The 21,729-nt window shown below is 41.2% G+C and overlaps 1 protein-coding gene across 1 annotated transcript; it reads right to left on the reverse strand.

The window, feature by feature from the left end:
• Positions 1-824: 824 nt before the first annotated feature.
• Positions 825-20,629, reverse strand: LOC149821569 (ALG6, ALG8 glycosyltransferase family). Its single transcript, XM_089980747.1, has 4 exons — positions 19,817-20,629; positions 2,350-2,553; positions 2,037-2,274; positions 825-1,544 (listed from the first exon to the last, which is right to left on the reverse strand). The coding sequence occupies exons 1-4, from the start codon at positions 20,543-20,545 to the stop codon at positions 1,174-1,176; spliced, it is 1,542 nt and encodes a 513-aa protein (XP_089836873.1). The 5' UTR covers positions 20,546-20,629; the 3' UTR covers positions 825-1,173.
• Between the last annotated feature and the right edge of the window lie 1,100 nt (positions 20,630-21,729).

Consider the following 21,729-nt stretch of genomic DNA (forward strand, 5'->3'; position numbering starts at 1 on the left):
GTCTCAGTTCATATTATCTGAGACTGTAGAATGAAATTCGTGAATCTCTGGCCTGAAGCTTGTCAGATTCATGTTTCCCTCTTTCTCTTTCTCTCTCTACTATCATCATCACACGTCAAATAGTTGATCTTTGAACAAGTTTGAAGTCGGGAGATATGTGATCCCTAGGGTCTGAGATCACCTTGGATTTGAGACCCAAGATAATCAAAACGCACCCTTATGGCTTATGCATTCACACGAGACAATGCAGAAAATAATCCTGAAAACAAAAACCAAATTAAAAGCCCAAAAAAAACCCCGAATACAAGCGGAGTAGCAAGGTCAATCTGTGTGATGATTTCTGCAACTAGCATATCATTTCTAAAAGATTCAGTCACTTCAGATGCATCCTTTTTCTTCCTTATAGGAATCTTCGAGTATTGACTGATGCAAATTTGAACTAGCTACGGCACTCAAGTATGTACATATGTTAATGTAAGATATGGTAACTCTATCTGGTTGGGTTATTGAACCAACCTATATGACAACAGGGACTTGTTTGAGCAGTGTAATTCAATCCATCGGATACACTATCACAAAATCCAATATCTAAAGCATTTCAATTCGTCAAACTAAAAATCATCTTCATCACCATCATAAAAAGTCATCCCTATCACATACAGACAATTCTTTAATCTTCAATACAATATAAACAAAGAAAGCCTCATAGTACGTTGTTAGTGTGAATTTGGCTCTAGAAATTTGGATTATGCTGTCCATTTGGGAGAGTAATGCCTCTCTGAAAATTTTATTAGACGTAAAAAAGGGGAAGGTTGCAGAGCATCAAAACTGTAATGCTTCATAGTTTTTGTATATAGAGACTTGATCAACTATTCACAAGTTGAAGCATACATCAACTGCTGAAGAAAGCAAGCCAAGATGATTCAACAGTTGCTGGAAATGCACAAAAGCTGGATATGACGCAAACTTTGGCACTAAACACTTCACATGTAATTGTACTCTTGCTTGCATCACAGCTTTCAAGTTATAATTCAAACTATGCACAGGCATATAACACTGAACCATATTGTGCATGTAGGATGCTTGTTGATGGTAGTAGAACTGTAAAGAGTACGAGTTAACCATGAATAAGTTCATGAATGCAGATGAAGTCCAGTCCCAATAAAAATTTCATCATAAGCATCTGATGATCCTATTTAATTGGAAGGCCCAAGAATATAGCATTCCAATAGCACAGTATATAGATATTAACATAAGAGGTAAGAATGGCATTTTGTCTCCTAAAATATATGGGTGCAAGAGCTGACCCCAAATCTCAACGGCCAATAAGCCTAAAAGATAGATCTTAGTAGGCCATCCAAGCAATCTGGTTCTTTGCATAGAAGCACTTGACTTGATTTTGTCTTTGCTCTGTTCACATGCACCGATCATACTGAAATGTTGGGAAAGGCTTGACCACATGGCAGAATGAATGACAAGCAACAATACTTTCACAGGGTATTCTCTGGCTTCATGTAGGAGAGGAAACAGTGAATAGCATGAAACTGCAACAACAAAAAATAAAGGAAAAACATTAGGAGGACCTCAAGATTCGATCTTCCAGGGACTTGGGATAACAAAATTATACTTATGAAAATATATCGAAGATCATGTTTTCATATCACATTACATATACTAGAGAGAATCAGAAGGATGTTCTTGGCTTCACAAGAACTAGTGCCAACATTAACACGTTTGGGATAACACCAATGGGTACGAACCTAAGAAATACTTTTATGTGTGGGAAAACTTATTCCCATGGGTTCCAACAAGGGGAAGAAAAATCCCAGCATGAATTTTTCAAGAATTTTTTGGCACGTTTGAAAAAAAAGAGGAACTTCCACCAAATCCTAATCCTAATTTGTTTCAACAAATAGAACCATGAAATTCTACAACTCTACAGTGATCTCAGTTTATCAGCAACTAATAGCAAGCCCTTCCAATCCAATGCAATAAAGCAAAATGACAAATAAATCTTCCAAGAATTGAAGACAAACCTGTAGACAATAAGAAGTAATGGCTGGCATCCTCTAAACTGCTTGTAGCAACAATGGCAAGTGGAATAACAAAATGAAGTGATGCTTTCTCATGAACATGCCATCCGAACATAAAGCTGCAGGTGTATGCGTATGCAACCCAACGAGTAATGTGCTTTGGTTGAGGACATTTCCATGCCTTGATAAGGCAAGGAAATATTGCAAGCATTACCAAACAGAAGGTGACCAATGGAGTGACCTGACATTGCCATAGAAACTAACATTTAGTTTGGTTAATTAAATCTTATCAAAGAAAGCACATAAACATGAATACCTGAGGAAGGACAGAAAAAGGAGAGTCTCCAACAAGCCCGCCTGTGAATGAAGCTCCTGGTGACTGAATGTTGAACCCAAGCTTCCTCAGCATAAATGAGATGCCCTTATCAGCAATAATGTAAAATACCCAAAAATTAGGAGCCCAGTATGCATGGCACAAGCCTCTGCCAAAGGGGAATAATCGACGAAGGACTTGTTGCATCTGCAAGAAAAGTCTAGCATCATGTACAATGGTTGCACAATAAGGGTGCAGTTGCCTGCCAACTGTGTCACATGGGTACAGCTACAGGTACAGGGACATGGCCATTTTGGTGTTGTCCATTGCAAATAGTAGATAAGGGGATAAAGTATGGCAGTAAAATGGGGTATCCATGTAGCCTGCCAATATGATGCATGTAATAAAGTCACGATGATCATCTTTAGTGAAATCAAGCAAAACCATGTGTGTTCAGAATTGGAGCTAATCACACACAAGTTGGCAAACAATAAAGAAAGCAGAAATATGGCGAACAATAGAAAGTGATCTATCCAAGATTCAAATAAGCCTGCCAACATATCAGATACAAAATGAATCTGATCTGAACTGGCAAGGTCATGGGAGTATGATTACGTGTATGATCAGTGTGTGTGCATCTGCGCCTGTCTATGTTGTGTGTGCATATGGAGAGAGAGAGAGAGAGAGAGAGAGAGAGAGAGAGAGAGAGAGAGAGAGAGAGAGAGAGAGAGAGTTCTATTCTATTTGGTGCACTAAATTAAATTCTTGCCTGGATCAGGATTGGATTTTACAGTATGTGCATGTAATTTAGATTAGGTTAAGCATAACCCATCCTCGATGTACGTGACTACAACTGTATATCTGAGGAAGTAGGACATACACGCATGAAAAAGTTATCAAGTTTCTTGTTGTTAAACTACATAAATAACTGAAACAAACTAAAGGCCACATAAATGTCCAGGAACGTGAACAGATGCACATGGCAGGCACATCGGATCTTTTGTCCCATGATAGGACTGTTCTGTTAGCACACAAGGTCAAGTTCCAAAATCCAGTGTCACACATGACTCAAAACCCCTGCAGAATTCAAGTAAAGATCAGAGGTTGCGAAATGAAGAGATAAAACATAATCCTGCTGAGATCAAATGCAATCTCACAAATTGTATCTATCCCCTAAAGTTAGGCATCAATTTGAATAACCTACAGTAGATCTTGGTTGGCTGGGTTATCACCTTGCCTTGCAGGATTTCTCTCCTAGATGGCAAGATATCTTTCTGTCTATATATTCTATTGTACAGAAGAGGAAGGTGAATTCTAATGCTCTCTGACCTCTTACCATTGAGGTCATTCATCGTGGATGTAATCTCTCATCAGAGCAGAACCATGTTACATTGTGCTTAAGCTTTCTTTTCTCCTGCACATCTTCTCTTTTGCTGCATACATCTACCTCACTGGTAGCCATTTGATGGCATCAGAGCTTTGCACCTGGGCAGAATATGGCTACATCATCGTCATCTATTTCATCTCCTGCTCAAGAGATAAGTTCTCCATCTCTTCCCTTACTTCCTGCTCCATAGACACTGCAACATTTCTTAACCATAAAGTTGTCATCAAACAACTGCATATTGTGGGAGTCACAATTCATTCCACTCCTGACTTCCTACTATCTACATGGCTTTATTGATGGCTCTATACAATCTCCCAAGAAATTTCTCGTTGAAAATCAAACTGTCAATCCTGAGTGCATCACCTGGTATCGTCAGGACCAACTGTTACTGAGACGCCCAAATTTTTTTTCTTTTTAGAAAGCAAGCACAACAGAAGGCTTTTTGCTTTCTAAAACCCTTTTTTTAAACACGGGTTTCAAACCAGGACCTCAACTATTTAAATACTTTGCACATCCTTGCAAAATCATCATTTTCTTTACATACAATTACGGCACCAGCTATAGGCCAACATTATTATGTTCATACGTACCATTTCAGCACCGACCTTAAGCCAATCCTAATGTACCATTTCGGCACCGAATCAATACCCAAAACATTTTCATTTCATACACATGGTTTTAGCACAAAATATGTTCATTCATTCATTTCTTTGTGTCTTTTAACCGTTCAAAGACACCAGGACACTTGCACTGGAGTCCGGGATCCTTCGTTAAGGCCATGCCTCTCCCTAGGACCCAAAGTTCCGGACACCTCGTCACTCTCTCTGTGGTCAACATAGTGCACTACTAGGCATAGTGCAGCAGCTCCACCTTTGCCTCGAGTATCGAAGTCTAGTGTTCTCTAAGCAACCGTGGTATGAAACAAATGTTACGAAAACCGCGAGCAAGAAACAACTGAAGGAAACAATAAACAAGAACGATCAAACCAAACACAACAAGGACACACAGATTTATTGTTTACATCCAGCATGCATTACATGCATCAAGCCAAACATACCACAAGCCACACAACAAGCATATTGTGCTCTTATGCACAAACTGATCTCTCAGACCACCATAACAACCTTCCATGCATCATAGCACACTTGCCATGAATACGTGCTCAATGGCACAAACTGGCCCATTAGACCAAGCACAACACAAAGCCCCAACTGAAATATACTAAAATCATAGATAAAACAACTAAAAACCCAAGTCCCATCACAAGAAAACCAAGTTTTGCATCTCCAGGAGTCAATCCTTGATCTCCAGGAATCTACCCTCAACATAGAGGTGATTTGCAAGAGTCGACCCTCTACACAGAGTAGTCAACCCCTGATTTGCAAGAGTCGACCCTCTACACAGAGTAGTCAACCCCTAATCTATAGGAGTCGACCCGCAGCCTAAGGAGAGTTGAACCCAGATCTCAAGGTTTGACTCTCGGGTTCTAAAAAATGAACCCAGAAAGCAGAAAGTCGACCCCTGCACTGCAGGAGTCGACCCTTGACACATGACCGCAGTCCTGGGGTCAAAAACTCAAAAGAACTTGGGGTTGCCCCGCACCCAACCCACAACGAAACATCCCTCCAAAACACCTTGAGGGTACTACAACATCCAACAGGGAATTTCCCCAAATCCTTAGATGAAAACACAAATAATACACCCCAAATCAAACGTAAACACCTCAAAACTGGGACAATATAAAATAACTATTTTCAGGGGCAAAAATTCAAGTTCTAAGCTTCTAAAATATATAGGCAAATTCAGTAGACATGTAAACACAAAGCTAACAGAGTTCTTGTACAGAAGATTGAACACTTTTCAGTCTAAAGAATCAAAATAACAGTAGCATGCTTGATACTTGCAACAGGATTTGTAAAGCACGCGAATCACTAACTTTTCACAAAAATCTTTCTTTTTGAAACTCCACATCCGATCAAAACTTTACGTAATTCATGCTCAAGCTACCTTCGTACAGGCATGGATTCCTAGAAATAAGGGGTCAATGGGATCATACCTCTTTACGCAAGAAATCCAAGATAAAAATATGAAGACCTCCCTAAAACCGGCACCTAGACACGATCCTACGTCCAAAAATCGCACTCCCAAATCGGCTACTCCACCAAAAATCAGCTCCACACCCCACTATCTGATACGCCTCTAAAACGAGAGGGGTGAGGTGTGAGGGAGAGCAAGAGGAGAAAGAACGCAGGAGAGAGAAGTTGCAGTTGGGGGGGTTGGAGAGATGGGAGAGTAGAGAGTGTGTGTAGGGAAGTGAGGGAGATGAGAGAAAGAGTGAGGAGAGAGAGAAGAGAGCGTGTATGAATGAAAAGGGGGGATTAACGTGTTCAAGAGTGAGAAAGGGTGGAGGCCACCTGGCCTCACTTGCAACAACTGTCATATTCAAAAGACAGTAATGCCCCTGTAACAAAAGAAAATCCCATACATATCCTTTTTTACAATTATTTTGCCCTTAGTTGTAACCTAAATAACAAGATTACCATTCCCTTTTAAAAACCAACCTCTTTCAAATAAATTCCTTTTAAATCCTCATGCCAAAAATGTCCTTATTCTATATCAAAAATTTTGGGCACGTCCTTTGCCCAAAATGCCCACCATCTAAAAATAACGACTATGGCCTCAAATCCAAATGGATCCGAATAGCTCCGATCCAAACCCAATTTCAACCATTTTAAGATCCGATTTCAATGAGAACCCATCATTCATCAATATTAAACGTGAATCACAATGCAAAGGCTCATATTTAATTAATAAATTCCATACTAAAGGGCACAAAAATCTATGCGTTACAGTTACTGTAATACCCGAGAATTTTTAATATAAATTCAAATTTTTTATGTAAGTTCGAATCTGGGAGCAACCCAAACCCGTCGATTTTGGGTTAGATGAGGGTTGGAAAGAACCAGACCTGAGATATCCGGTCTAACCGGAGATAGAGTGGTGCAGACTCCAGAGGATCGATATGTACGATATTTAGATAGACCGGGGATCCAAAAAACTTGTTTGATCAGAAGCAGGTTGGGTACGTATCGGAGTTTGGATTGAGATTTAAACGACTCGAGCCTAGAGGAGCATTTACGAAGGAATGAAAGAGGATAGGGGCATTTCAAAAAAATAAATTTAAGAAGGAAAGAAAAAGGAGAAAGAGGGGCATGGGGGTAATTCCCCATGGAGAAGAACCCTAGCCAATGGGGAGTTGCCACGTGACAGCCCCTTCCTCTCTCTCTTCCCCACCACCCCTTTCCACAAAGTTCCCCTCTCTTTCTCTCCTCTCACCGACTCTAACTCTCCCTCTCTCCCTTATTTCTTTCATATCTCACTCACTCTCAACCTTTCACGAAAACCCACTCACTATCATGGTACTCTCTCACTCTCTCGAACCCTCTCGTTCCTCTCGATTTCTTCTTGCTGACACCACCACCCCATCGCCGAAGCCAGCCACCTCCCCTGCTGCCACCATCCTCCCCCCTCTCGATTTTCCTTTGCATGACGCCATCATTGTCGGATCTCCACCATCGCACAACCACCTCCCCTCCGGCCACCTTACTTCGGCCCTCTCTCCCTCTAATTGTAGCCTCTCTCTCTTTTGCTCCTCTCCCTTGTTATGTTGTGAAGGTGGAAGAGGAAAAGAGAGGACAAAGAGGGAAAAAGGAAGGAAAAGAGGAGAAAGGGAGAAGGAAGAAGGAAAAAGAAAAGAAGAAGAGGGAAAAGAAAAAGGAAAGGAAAGAAGAGAGGAAGAGAAGAAAAGGGAAGGGGAGTCGTGACCCCTCCCCTCCGACCTCTCATCTCATCCTCTCTCTTTATGTTTTTTCATCCAGGTGCGCCACCGCCGCCGCCACCGTCGGGCTGGGTGGGCCCCGCTAACACCGAACAACAAACTTGCTGGTGCTATCGTACCGCTGCAGCCATTACCACTGTCGCATTGCCGCTACCTCGTGACTTGTGCATGCTACCTCAAAATCCATGTGCAATGCCTCGAAAACTGTGCTATTGCAGCCCTATGTACGTGTTGCCTCGTGGTCTGCACCGCAGTTACCTTCGTTGTTGCGCCCCCTCGCATTGTCAATTCACCATCAAAGTACATGCCGTATATGAGAAGTTCAGAAAATCCCTGAATGAAGGACACGTTTCTAGAGGTATAATTCTCACATCCTTACCGGGGCTCGGGGTATGATTCCCCTACGCTTACCGGGTTCCTAATTACGCAAGGGATGCATAAATAGATACATGTCAATGCTTTTAGAACTCAAAAATGGTCCCTTTTGAGTTCATATAGTTCTAGAATATTTTATTGAACTAAATAGAGTTGGGTTTGGAAGACAGGTTGTATAATTGGAGAATTGGTATTAGAAGTGCGTTGTTGGGAAGGTTATACCTTAAACATTAAAAGATAAAAATCAATATTTAATTGTTAATCAGTTGCAGGTAATGGTGAACCTTAATTATGTGTCATGCAAGTGTATGCCATCAAGGCATATGCATTGAATGTGATGTGAATTGATATGTATGTGGTTACGACCAGAGTTACCGAAAGCGCCTAGCCTATTGGGGAAGCGCAAAATGCCGCGCTTCCGAAACACGCTGGGAAGCACGTTTCCCTTTTATGGGAAACACACTTCCCATTTATGGGAAGCGCGCTTCCTCCTCGCTTCCTCCCTTTTTCATTTTTTTTGTATTTTTATTTTTATTTTATTTTCTCTTTTTTCGCTTCTCCCTCGCTTCCTAGGTCGCTTCCGGTTCGCTTCCGAGACGATTCCTGATTCGCATTTAAGTCATCCCACGCTTCTTGCTTTCTAAAATTTTGAAAGTCCCACGCTTCCGCTTCCCGTATCGCTTCCCTCTCCCGCTTCCTCGACTGGTAACCATGGCTACGACATGCATATGGGTATGCTTGTTTGTGTGCGTGTGCCCGAGGTGTACATATCCGTTGCACTCATTTTTTGAAGTCAAGCTCTTGTTATAGCTCGCTCTCTTCGCGAACTATATCCTAGTAGGCTAATATACACTTGCACTTAGGTGGGCTCCCTAGTGCTTAGTTTCGTAGGTGTATTGCCATGTATAAGACTCACATTGTCGAAAAAAATTGAGTGGATGGGGATATTCATGAGGTACATGTGATTGGGGTGGTTTGCAAATATCAAATACCATTGTGATGTGATACGTATATATACAGTTGAAACATACACACGATGGTTGATGTGATCTGACGTGATTTGTGCGTATGCAGTTGATGCATATGTATGAATGTTGTTGTGTAGTGATATGTGTGTATGCAGATGAGATATACATACAAATGCTTATGTAATGTGATGTGTGTCTATGGCACTGACATGTGTACGAATAAATGCGATGTATATTTATGATTATATCAATGCGTGGGATGATGTATGAAATGAGACGAAATATATGTATGCATGCATTAGAAATTAATTGTATATGATTGATTGCACGCATTAAAAGGTATCTGCTTAGGGTAGGTCATAGATACATGGGTGGATGATATATATGTGATTGTTTTGGAATTTCAAGTACGTAATGGTTTAAATTTTAAATATGTAATGGGCATCGACTCCCTCACGATGGTTTCAAATATGAAACCTTGTGATGCAGATTTGACATTTGTGAATGTGGCAAATGGTAGGTTATAAATGTGATGCATACTCGAAAGACATGCTTCATATTGAGTATTGACCCAAATATTTGTTTTATAAACTGAAACTGTGATTTATATTTTAAATCTTGCAAGTATGGCAAGTACGATCTATGCACAAAGTGTGTGATCGAATAGCATGAATTTGATGGGTATTGACCAAAGTCCTGTAACAGTAAATCCATGACCTGTGACAAAGGCTGCTCGAACTTGGTGAATGTTCGATCGCTAGTCCACTTAAGATTGCTCTCATATCCGTTCTCATTTTTTTTCTTTGGAGAGCCATTCTGATTGTCTACCTTCTGTCCCTGATTGTTGTTCTTTCTGGAGTTCTATTATGATGTTCTTAAAGTGCTAACCTGGCCCTTAGACAGGTTTGACTTCATGTAGACGTGTTTTTTATTGTTCTTCAAGAACCCATCATATACTCCTCTTTTAAAGCTTACCTGAAAAGTTGTAGCCATCTTGATGAGTTTAGCATACGTTTTCACCTGAGCCATGAGAGAAGTTGTCCATTAAGATGACTAGTGAACGAGAGTCTGAGATTGGCTCCTTCATCCTACTAACCATAGACTGACATCGGTTTATGAATTCATGGGCACCTTCCTCTTTATTTTGCTTCAAATCGTATAATTGGTTGATGGTGGAAAGGGCCTCTAGATTGAATCTGAACATCTCCATGAACATATTTATGATCTACTTGAATTCTTTGATATTTTGGAGGTTTAGTGTGGTAAACTATTCTAATGCCTCTCCCTTTAGTCTTTTGAGGAACCAATTAATTAGCCTTCCTATCGTTGTTTCGATATTTGACCATACTTCCCATAAACAAGGACAAGTGAATCCTTCAGTCCCCTTTCCCACTGAAATTCAAGAACTTGGGGGGTATATCATCATCATCGTTATATCCCTCGGGCAAGAAGTCGTACATGGAGTATTCCCTCCGATCCATATCCATATATCTCATTCTCGATGTTAGGTTTGGACCCTATCTTCTAATAATTTGCTCTTTTTGTCAGGTCTGGATTGGTCGGGTGAGCCGAGATCTATAGATTCTCCTTTCCAGATTGAACACTTGGGAACACTTGGGACTCTCCCCACTGACGGTACTCTTCTTGTGTCTTTAGAGTTTGTCTGGTTCTTCTCACTCTGTCAGACCGTGCCCTCTCACATTCTAACTCGTGGGCTCTTCGAGTTCTTCTTTCAGCTCTTGCTTGTTCCCGTCCCAACTATTCTTGGGTTTCTATCATTTTATCCTCTATCATTTTCATATTCCTTCTGGTTGTGCTAGCACATCTTCTTTCTTGGACCGGGCTTTGAAATGTGAGGTCCTAGGGGTTCATCTCTTAGTGGACTCACCTGTGCTAGAGTTGTTCGTCTCGTAACCCGAGTGAAGAAGCTTACGAGACTAATGGGGTTGTCGTTCTTCAAACCAAGCTTTGAAATGTGAGGTCTTGGGGACTCGTCTTTTGATAGACTCATTTGTGCTAGAATTACCCGTCTCGTAATTCGCATGAGGGACTTTATAAGACCGATGATGGCACTGATGTGAGCTGAACTCAGGAAGCATTGGGGCCTTTTTCTTTTTCAGTCGTCCATAGACTCACCAGGAATGTTTGTATCGGTCCTCTCTTCAGGATCCTCATCGAGTATGATGTTTTGCATTATATGAGTGGAATCCCGTACGTAGGATTCTCAAGAGGTGGTTCCTTTGGGATGGATTGGATCTTGAATTTACGGGCTTTAGATCAAGTACACATTATACCCCAAGCAATTGATTCAAACAAGCCTAAACAAATAATCAGGAGATTTTAAAAACAATTGGGTACCTTAGAAAGTTGTATCCACTGATCCGCGAGGTCTCTTCAGGTTCTAGGGTTTTAGGGCTCTCTTCCGGATTTACACCGATATACCTCAACTAACAACTGAAGGGTACTAGCTTGGAGAATCCAACTCCAAAGGTACTGCCACCGACAAATCCCAGCTAACAAATGAAAGGTAATAGTGGGAGGATCCGAGGATCCAAATGATAGGACAAGAGATTTTCAAAATTCGCAATAAAAAAAGATCTTTTCCTAAGAGAGAAGATAAAAATGAGGAGCATACAATGGAATCAAACAATATCCCACACAAAGCCCTAATTTGCAGGAAATTATGTTTTCCTATCTTCTATGTGATCATGCAAAACTCCTGCAAGGAATTTTAAAATATAACATAGCCTAAAACCTAATGTTGATGCATGCAACTAATCCAGAACAACCTATTTGTAAGATGAAGAAAATTAAACTAACCATAAAAGAAGCAAAAGAAGATTGCAGCCACAAGGGTCTACAAATGGCAAAACCTGCAGATGTGAGGGTCTGCAGACATCCAAACGTAATCGAACGATGTTGTCTGGCAGAAGGCGGCCAAACATGGGGTCTGCAAATGGCCAAAGGTTATCGGACGACACTGTCTGGCAAACCTACCGGCAAACATTGTCGGACACCAAAATCCGAACAATAGTCAGTGGATGACCAACTGGTGGTCGGCAATCAGCGGTCGACAAAACTGAGACTTTGCAAACATGCGGGTCTGCGAACAGTGATTAGCGAACGACATTGTCAACGAACGTACAAAGTTTGGAGGACGACCAAACAGGGATTGATGTCCGACGGAGACAAGAAACCCGAAAAACAAAAATTTTAAGATTTCTCCTTAATGCAATTCTAGCTATAAAAAGATTAAGAAAAAGTATGGCCTCCCATCACAGATACCAAAAAACTGTTGATGAATAAATTTGAATGTTGGGAAGATGAGACTTACTTGGATTCGCTAAAATCGTCTATTAAAATTGTATGGGCGCCATTGCAAGCTTGGACCGTCCTTCGCCTGATGGGAAGGTAAAGACGGCGGGTTTTCTTAATCTTCGTAGCTCGAATCGTGCAGCCGCGGATTCCAATATTCAAATCAAAAGATATAAACGTGGATAAGTACCTAATCAAAATGAGAAATAAGATTGAAAGAAATATATTAGGGATTTGGAAAATATCTTTTCAAACTCAGGGGGTCTGTTCTATCGTTCAAGCTCGTTTTTCTGTCCGTTAGCACCTTCGTGTAGATAAGAGCGTTTGTCGATGGTGTTTGGACAACGTGTTGGCAAGGTTGAATAGACGTGTTCTGGCAGGGCCAACACGTAGGTATGAGATTTCCAAATGCTCCAAGGTATAGGGGTGAGTTCCTATTTATAGACTTCAGCACACTCATCCGAAAGAGTTTCTTGTACGAAAACTCGTCCAAAGAAGAGTCCTTCCACTAGGGGTGGCAATTTTTGACACGACCCGCCAACCCGCCTCTTAGGCGGGTTCGGGTTGGGCTTAAGCCAACCCCTTTAATAAACGGGTCGACCCGGGTAACCCGTTTATTAAACAGGTCGGGTTCGGGTTGGGGGTATGCCAACCCGCCAACCCGGCTGACCCGTTTAATAAACGGGTTAGGCGGGTGGGTCAACCCGTCTGCCAACCCGCCAACCCGACCCATCAACCCGACCCGCCTACCCGATCCGTCAACCCGCGAACCTGAAAACCCGTTTACCCGACCCAACCCATTTATTAAATGGGTTGGCGGGTCGTGTCGGGTTACCCGTTTATTAAACGGGTCGGGTTCGTGTTTGCCACAGCCGACCCGTTTAATAAACGGGTCGGGTTCGGGTTGAGGTATGCTGACACTCCAACCCGCCAACCCGACCCGCCAACCCAACCCGATTGCCACCCCTACCTTCCACCCTGGGAGACGTACCAGGCGGTTGGAATCCAATAGGGATAAGCTCGGGCTTATCCACGCACGTTCGGTACAACGGACGGTGGACTGACTGTGCCATCCCCTAGCGGACAACACTCCTTGTTCTGTCGTCCAACAACGGACGACGTTCTGTCGTCCAGTAATGGACGACGATCCTGTTCTGCCATCCAGTGAGAGGGGGCCTGATTCTTGTACCTGCGCACTTATTTTGAAAAGCATGTTAGCAATCAGGCATCGTAAAATTTTGGTGTCTACAAATATACATGAAATAACATATTTAAAAGGCCACATTAGAAATAGATCACGATAAAAGCTTATGCTTGATGACATCATAATATTAAAAATTTCAAAGATAGTCCATACATACGTTAAGAAACGTTCAAATATAAATTTTAGTATTTTGCAAAACACATAATATTTTAAGAAGCCACATATTCAACTTGAGTAGATAACTACAAAGGTGATCTCTAAGGAACATACTTACAATACCCATAAAGGGAATAAAAAAGAGATGTTCTAAAAGAACACAATCACATCCCACAAAGAGGATGCATAATAAGGCACAATATAAAATTATGATTTTATTCAAATGAAATGAGTGTGCACAAGCATATATCTCTTTGCAAAATATAGTTTTTCACTACACATCCATAATCTAAGACAAAACACAACATACTTCAAAAAATATTCATTTTAAACCTAACTAACTCCTTTTAAAACTTACCATACATATAAAAATCGAGAAGCCAAAGATACATATCGGAATGCAAAACCCTTGAATCCATTAATACAAATCATTTCCTAAAGACCCTGATAGCTTGCTCTGATACCTTGTCACAAAATGGTGTGGATTCCAATGCACTCCATGATGAACTTCAAGATTCAAAATATTATACATTTGAACACAAACTTAAGGATTAAAAGATACACATGAAGATGTAAATAAATAATTTTATTCATAATGGACATAAAAAATATAAACGAAAATTACATGTAAGCCTCACTACAATATACTCAAAGAAAAACAATATACAACCCTAATACTATCCATCACTCTCACACCCTTACACATACACACATCCCTTTTTATAGAGGAGGAGAGGAAGAAGTGAAGGAAGAGAAGAAACCCTCTCAAATAACCTAAGGGAGAGACCTCCCAACTGGTAGAATTCTAAACGTTGGGACTAACTCAACTTGTTTGACTTAGTCCCCTATGTATATATATATATATAGATAGATAGATATAGTATGTGTTGAGAATAGCAAGCAGTTGTAATCGCATCACCCCAGTATAACGCATGAACATTGGATTGAATCATAATGGTCCTGGCAACATCAAGCAGGTGACGATGTTTTCGCTCAACCACCACATTCTCAGCCTGTGACTCAGTCATCTGCTTTAGTTGTCTCATCTGGTTATGGGCGTGAAAATCTTCAGAACATCAGAGGACGAGGTCGCGGACGAGGTGTGGGAGGCAGAGGAAAGCTTCAATGTACATTCTGTAAAAAATCTGGACATTTAGAAGATCATTGCTGGGATAAGCATGGCCGGCCAACCTCCTCTTCATCAAAGTCATATGCTCCTAAAGCAAATGTTACTACTCTCGAGGCAACAAAGGCACAGGAAAATATCTTTGCAAGTGACAGTAGTATCACCCTCCTGTAGTTGGTGTTGCCTATTCAACCGGAAATCATCTTCATCCGACTGACAGTAAGTGGATTATTGACTCTGGTGCCTCCAGACATTTGTGTGGAAATTCACTTGTTTTTTCAGATCTAAAGGATATTAAGGCTCAGCTTGGAGTCTCATTAGCCGATGGGAGCTCCTCCTCGGTTGTTGGTCAGGGAAATATTTCTATATCCTCCTCATTACAGTTGAAAAATGCTCTTCATGCTCCAAAATTTCCTCAAAGTTTACTCTCTGTTAGTTGTCTTATAAAAGAACAAAACTGTAGAGTAATATTTGATCCAATGGGTTGTCATTTTCAGGATTTGCTGACAGGGAAGAAGATTGGTGGAGGCTATGAAGAAAATGGAATTTACTACCTACATCATCCAATGGGTACTGTTCATGCTGCAGTGGAACATTCATTCAGTCCTGTTCAGTGGCATCGTCGTCTTTGTCATCCTTCATTATCAAAGCTCCGTTCGGTCTTTCCTCAGATTCCTTCCACCACATCATTTCAGTGTGAAGCATGTCAGTTGGGCAAGCATCATCGAAGTTCGTTCCCTTCGAGTTAGAGTCAGTCTAGTAATAAAGTCTTTGAACTTCTTCATGCAGATGTATGGGGTCCTAGTAAGATTCCTACTAGGACTCAGTGTCAATACTATCTAGTTATTGTTGATGATTTCTCTAAGTTGTCATGGGTGTTTTTAATAAAGGAACGATCTGACGTTCCAAGTATTATCAAATCTTTAATTCTTGAAATAAAAACTCAGTTTGAATCTATTGTCAAGATTGTTCGCATTGATAATGCTCTCGAGTTTAAATCAAAAGGTCTGTTACAATTTTACCAAGATAATGGCATCCAACCCCAAACTTCCTGTGCCTATTCATCTCAACAAAATGGGGGTGACTGAGCGAAAACATCGTCACCTGCTTGATGTTGCCAGGACCATTATGATTCAATCAAATGTTCTTGCGTTATACTGGGGTGATGCGATTACAACTGGTTGCTATCTGATCAACCGCATGCCTTCATCTTCTGTGGGTGATCAAATTCCAATTCATATCCTAAAACCCAATACCCCCTCTTCTCTCTCTCGCCCAAAGTATTTGGATGTGTTTGTTTTGTACACAAACTTGGCCCTGATCGTGATAAATTAGCTGCTCAAGCTACAAAATGCATATTTATAGGTTATCCCAAAAATCAAAAGGGATATCGATGTTATGATCCTACTTTTCCTCGAGAGTATGTCAGTGCGGATGTATCTTTCTTGGAATCCACTCCATATTACTCTAGTACCGGTTCCCCGCTGTAGGTTGATCCAGCTGAGTCTTGTCCATTACCTATAACTCCTTTTCCTTTGGAATCCGTGCCCTCATTCCCGAAACAAACTTCATCCTCTTCCAGATTTCATAATCCTCCATTGGTATATGTGCGTAGAGATCCACCTCCAGTGCCTTCATCTTCTTCTTCCCCTGAGGTAAGTTCTACTGACAATAGTGATCTTCATGATGATGATAATAGGCCTATTGCTCTACGAAAGGGGACACAACAATGTACCTTATATCCCATATCTCATTTTGTCTCTGATGCCAGAATTGGAAATCAGATGAAATCTTTTATTTCAGCCTTATCTGCTGAAACTATTCCACTGAACTATCAGCAGGCAGAGCTTGATATTCGCTGGAAGCTGGCTATGCAAGAAGAAATGGATGCTTTAATATCGCAGCATACATGGGATCTAGTTGATTTCCCAGCAGATGCTGACATTGTTGGATGTAAATGTGTATATACCATAAAGTACAAATCTGATGGTTCTATTGAAAGATACAAGGCCAGATTAGTAGCAAAAGGGTATACTCAAACATATGGTATTGATTTCTTTGAAACTTTTTCTCCTGTTGCATGGATGGGTACCATTCGTCTTGTTCTCTCAGTAGCTGTTCAACATGGTTGGAGCTTGTACCAATTAGATGTGAAAAAATGCATTTCTATATGGGGACTTATCTGAGACCGTTTACATGCAACAACCTCCAGGATTCGAGGTTGAGGGGGAGTGTCAGAAGGTGTGTAGATTGAAAAAGGCGATTTATGGCTTGAAACAAAGTCCTCGTGCATGGTTTCAAAAGTTGTTTGAAGTGATGTCACACTTTGGCTTTAATAGGTCAGCAGCAGATCATACACTATTTATAAAGAAAACTAGCTCTGGCATAGTTGTTACGGTGGTATATGTGGATGACATCATTCTTTCAGGAGATGATGTGAAAGCTATTGAAGCCACAAAGGCTCATCTTCAAAAACACTTTGTTACAAAAGACCTTGGTTCACTCAGGTATTTTTTGGGTATAGAAGTTGCCAGGAGCCGTGAAGGGATGGTTTTGTCTCAACGGAAGTATGTTCTTGACTTATTAAAGGAAACGGGAATGTTGGGAGCTAAACCAACAAATATTCCCATGGACCATAAAGTTCAGTTGTCTGAAGAAAGGTCAAAACTGACTGATAGCAAAAGCTATCGCTCCCTAGTAGGGAAGCTACTGTATGTAACTGTGACCAGGCCGAATATTGCTTTAGCAGTAAGCAAAACAAACCAACTGAGGTACACTGGAATGCAGCTATTATGATTCTCAGATGTCTAAAATCTTCTCCTGGAAAGGGGTTATTGTTCAGGAAAGGTGGAACTCTGGAGATAGTGGCCTATTCTGATGCTGACTATGCAGGATTTGTAGTGGATACAAAATCTACCACAGGATTCTGTGTGTTCCTGGGAGACAACTTGATCTCTTGGAGAAGTAAGAAACAAAATGTGGTTTCTAGGTCGAGTGCAGAATCAGAATATCGGGCTATGGCCCAAACAACTGCTGAATTGATGTGGGTTCGTACTGTTCTTCATGATCTTCAGGTGAAGGTTTCCTCTCCCATGACCATGATGTGCGATAACAAAGCTGCAACATATATAGCGAACAATCATGTATTTCATGAGAGAACAAAGCACATTGAGGTTGATTGCCACTATCTAAGGGATATGGTTCAAGCTGGTCATATCATTACCAAATATCTAAAGTCGGAAGACCAAGTTGCAGATATGTTTACAAAACCTCTTGCTAGACCAAATTTCTCAAAATGTTGTGACAAGCTGAGTATGACAGCTTGAGGGGAGTGTTGAGAATAGGTGGTTTTAAGTGAAGTCCTTTTATATTAGATGCTATTTGTAATTTTGCTTTTATAATGGGGCTTGGTTGTAATTATGCTTTTAAGCCTCTCTCTATTTAACATAGAGAGAGGCCCTAATAATGATTATCGAGTTCTCTCTTCCTGTGTAGCCGTCTCTCTCTCTCTCTCTCTCTCTCTCTATATATATATATATATATATATATATATATATATCTAGGGTTGGGTGCATCTTCTACAGTATGTATATAAAGATATATGCATACACATGTATATGCACAAATAACAATATACATATATACACATACATACAAAATGATATATTAATCTTAACACCATGAACGTAGCAAGCGTAACGAAGTTGATGTTCACTTCGTCAGGGAAAAGATTGCCAAGCACATTCTTTGAGTTTGTCACCTTCCTTGTGAGCTGATAGTGGCAGATATCTTAACTAAGCCACTCTCAGCACCATGATGCAACCTTCTTCGCAGCAAGCTCAATGCCCATGCAGGACCTTTTCGCTTGAGGGGGGGTGTTAGCACACAAGGTCAAAATCCAAAATCTAACATCACACATGACCCAAAACCCGTGCAGAATTCTAGTAAAGATCAGAGGTTGCAAAATGAAGAGATAAAACGTAATCCTGCTGAGATCAAATGCAGTCTCACAAATTGTATCTATCCCCGAAAGTTAGGCATCAATTTGGATAACCCACCAGAGATCTTGGTTAGCTGGGTTATCACCTTGCCTTGTATGATTTCTCTCCTAGATGGCAAGATATTTTTGTCTATATATTCTATTGTACAGAAGAGGAAGGTGCATTCTAATGCTCTCTGACCTCTTACCATTGAGGTCATTCATCGTGGATGTAAGCTCTCATCAGAGCTGAACCACGTTACATTGTGCTTCAGCTTTCTTTTCTCCTGCACATCTTCTCTCTTGCTGCATACATCTACTTCACTGGTAGCCATTTGATGCTCATCGAATCTGTCTGCTCAGATAAGTTGTGCCCCAAACACATACCAGCTAAGAGTCAGTACTATGAATACCACCCTGGACACTGTTGATCTTTTAAGGCAGATGGTGCTCAACCTTCATATATGCATTTGTAGTGCTCAGGCATACAGTCTTTTCTTTTTCATTGTCTGGGGAACGCATTTAGAAACTATATCAAAAGTCCACGAAAGAATTTGATGCAGCAAGCATTTTACATGTGAATCACATACATTCTTATTTAAACTGTTGATACATCATAAGGAAGTTAGAGCATTTTTTTGTTCCAATCATCTAGAAATGCATTTACTTGTAGAGCTACAAACATAATTCTTTCGTTCATATAAATTATGCATCCTAACTGAAAGAAAGATCAGCACTATTGACATATTAGCATCAAATTGTTTTTTTTTAAACAACTAGAAGAAACCCTTGCTTTGTAAACGACAAATATGTAAATGCATCGTAAGCCTGATCAGAACTCGGCTCCATCAATTACATCCATAACTTGTTTATATGGACATCTTTCCTAATTTTTTTCGCCCACCCATTGCATTCATGTCATGATGAGGCTAATGGTTAACAATGCTTCTCACCTCGAAACGACACACATGGAGAAGAACTCAAATAAGATCCATTCATCTAAAGTGTGCCAAGTAAAACCAATCACTTGGAAAAACAAACAGAAGCACACACAACCATCTTAAGAACACGAACCAGAACGATGGAAATGAAAAAGAGGCCAAATTGGGTAACCGTTCATACCTGACCATGATACAAGAAAGGCCCAAACGCCACAAAAAACACTGCACCCACAATCGCCCCCATAGTAAAAAGCCTCCTCAAAAAAACTCCAAGGCGCCCACCGCCCATCCCCCAACAGTAATGCCTCAACAGATACACGAAGTAAACCGGCCCGGCGACGACGAAGAGATGCTTGAAGCAGACCAACGCAGCGAAAACGAGCCCCCCCACCAAATCCCGATCACCATCCTCAAGAAACGAGAGGGAAAGCATCAGAATCCCCAAGAGGAACCCGTTATACTGGAAATGCACATGGTCGACGATCAAGAGAGAGGGAGACCAGAGGACGGAGATCAGGATGAGCGCGCGCCTTCGGGAAGGGAAGACGCTGCGGGAGATCCTCGCGACGCCGAAGAGGAGGAGGAGATCGGACAGGATCACGGTGAGGCGCTGAAAGTAGACGACGGAGGGGGCGGAGTAGTCGAGGCCGAGGGTGAGGTCGACGATGGTGGGGTCGACGATGGCGGCGAAGGAGGAGAGGAAGCGCTCGAAGTAGGCGAAGAAGGGAGGGTAATCGAGGGTCCACTGGCTGCTCTCGTCGGAGTACCAGAGGGGAAGAGGGAGGGAGTGGGTGAGGGCCAGCCAGTGGCGGTGGACCTCAAAATCCGTGCTGCGGTAGGCGGGAATGAGGAGGAACTTGATGCAGGTGGCAATGGCGAAGTACCAACCTGCTTCTTTGGCAATACCCATCGGAGAAGATGCCGGAATCTCTCATAGGGCCGCCATGGAGAGAGGAGGAAGGAAGAAAGCTGAAGGGTGGGAAAACCTCTTCCTGGAAATTAAAACTTTAGGAAAGATATCCGTATAAAAAAAGGTTAAAGACGGGAAATTATTGCGATTTTCTCGATAAATTTGGGTTTGAAAAGGAAACCAAACATGACCGATTTATCAAATCGAATGGTTTATGAGTAGAAGTAGAACCCACCTAGGATCCAATTGTATCTAGTGTCCATGACAAACCGCACTAGGGGCTGCGAAATGAGACCGAGCCATTCATTGTTCGGCTTGTAAAGAGCTTGTCTTGTGCTGGGACGTTGCAGGTTCAAAACCCAATGGTATAGTTGGATAACTGGTAGGGGTCTGCCTAACCCCAGTTTGCCTGTAAAAAAAAAAAATTTTGAAATACCCGTGCTCTGCTCCCTCGAGTCGTATAATATAAGCTCGCTAACAAGTTACAAATATATATTAGCGCATTTTACACCATGGAGGAGATAGGGTTGAAGAAGCAAGCAATAGATTTGGAGTTAAAATCTTATTGTTTACAACATTGAAACAATATTTTTATTTTATAAATAAGCTAATTTGAGCTTGTGTCAGTAGGTTTAAAAGTCAATTTTTATTATTTTCAAATTTAAAATTTGTATTTTTTCTTTTTCAGAAACGATCCAGCTCTAACTCGGCTTGCTTAAGTCGTTCTTGTCATGAACTTGTTCAGCTTGCCACAAAAAGGAGCTGAGCTCAAAAAACCTCTGCTCAGTTCGTTCGGCATGTTCACCAGCCCTAACGGGTACCATTAGCATTTTATATGAGACTATAATTATCTGGGTTTGGAGCCAACCTGTTTGTGGATGATGGAAACAGGGATGCACACTACACGAGTTTGAGCCGAGCTTGGGCTGTTCGAACTTGGCTCAGTTCAAAATCACTTTGTTCAAGCTTGGCTCGAGCTTGTAAGGCATTGTCCGAACTCAGTTCGGTTTCGAGCTCGAACCGAGTCGAGTTTAAACAAGATATATTTAAAAAAAAAAATTGCATAAGGGGGACCTCCTTAATGTTAGCCAAGGACTTACCATTAAGCCAAAACATGTCTTTTGACTTTTGATTATTATTAAGGAAAAACTTTTATACATACTAAAAATTCTCAGCAAAGGCCG

The sequence above is a fragment of the Nuphar pumila genome, chromosome 11, assembly GCF_984573655.1.
Source record: "Nuphar pumila chromosome 11, dmNupPumi1.hap1.1, whole genome shotgun sequence".
Classification (NCBI taxonomy): Eukaryota; Viridiplantae; Streptophyta; class Magnoliopsida; order Nymphaeales; family Nymphaeaceae; genus Nuphar; species Nuphar pumila.

Bases quoted from the DNA above. Each gene is read 5' to 3' on its own strand.
- LOC149821569 (XM_089980747.1), bottom strand. From the start codon at position 20,545: ATGGGTATTGCCAAAGAAGCAGGTTGGTACTTCGCCATTGCCACCTGC. The intron at 2,275-2,349 runs GTATTCATGTTT...TGGCAATGTCAG, and splicing joins CTTTTTCTGTCCTTCCTCAG to GTCACTCCATTGGTCACCTT. The intron at 1,545-2,036 runs GTTTGTCTTCAA...TTGTTGTTGCAG, and splicing joins TTACTTCTTATTGTCTACAG to TTTCATGCTATTCACTGTTT.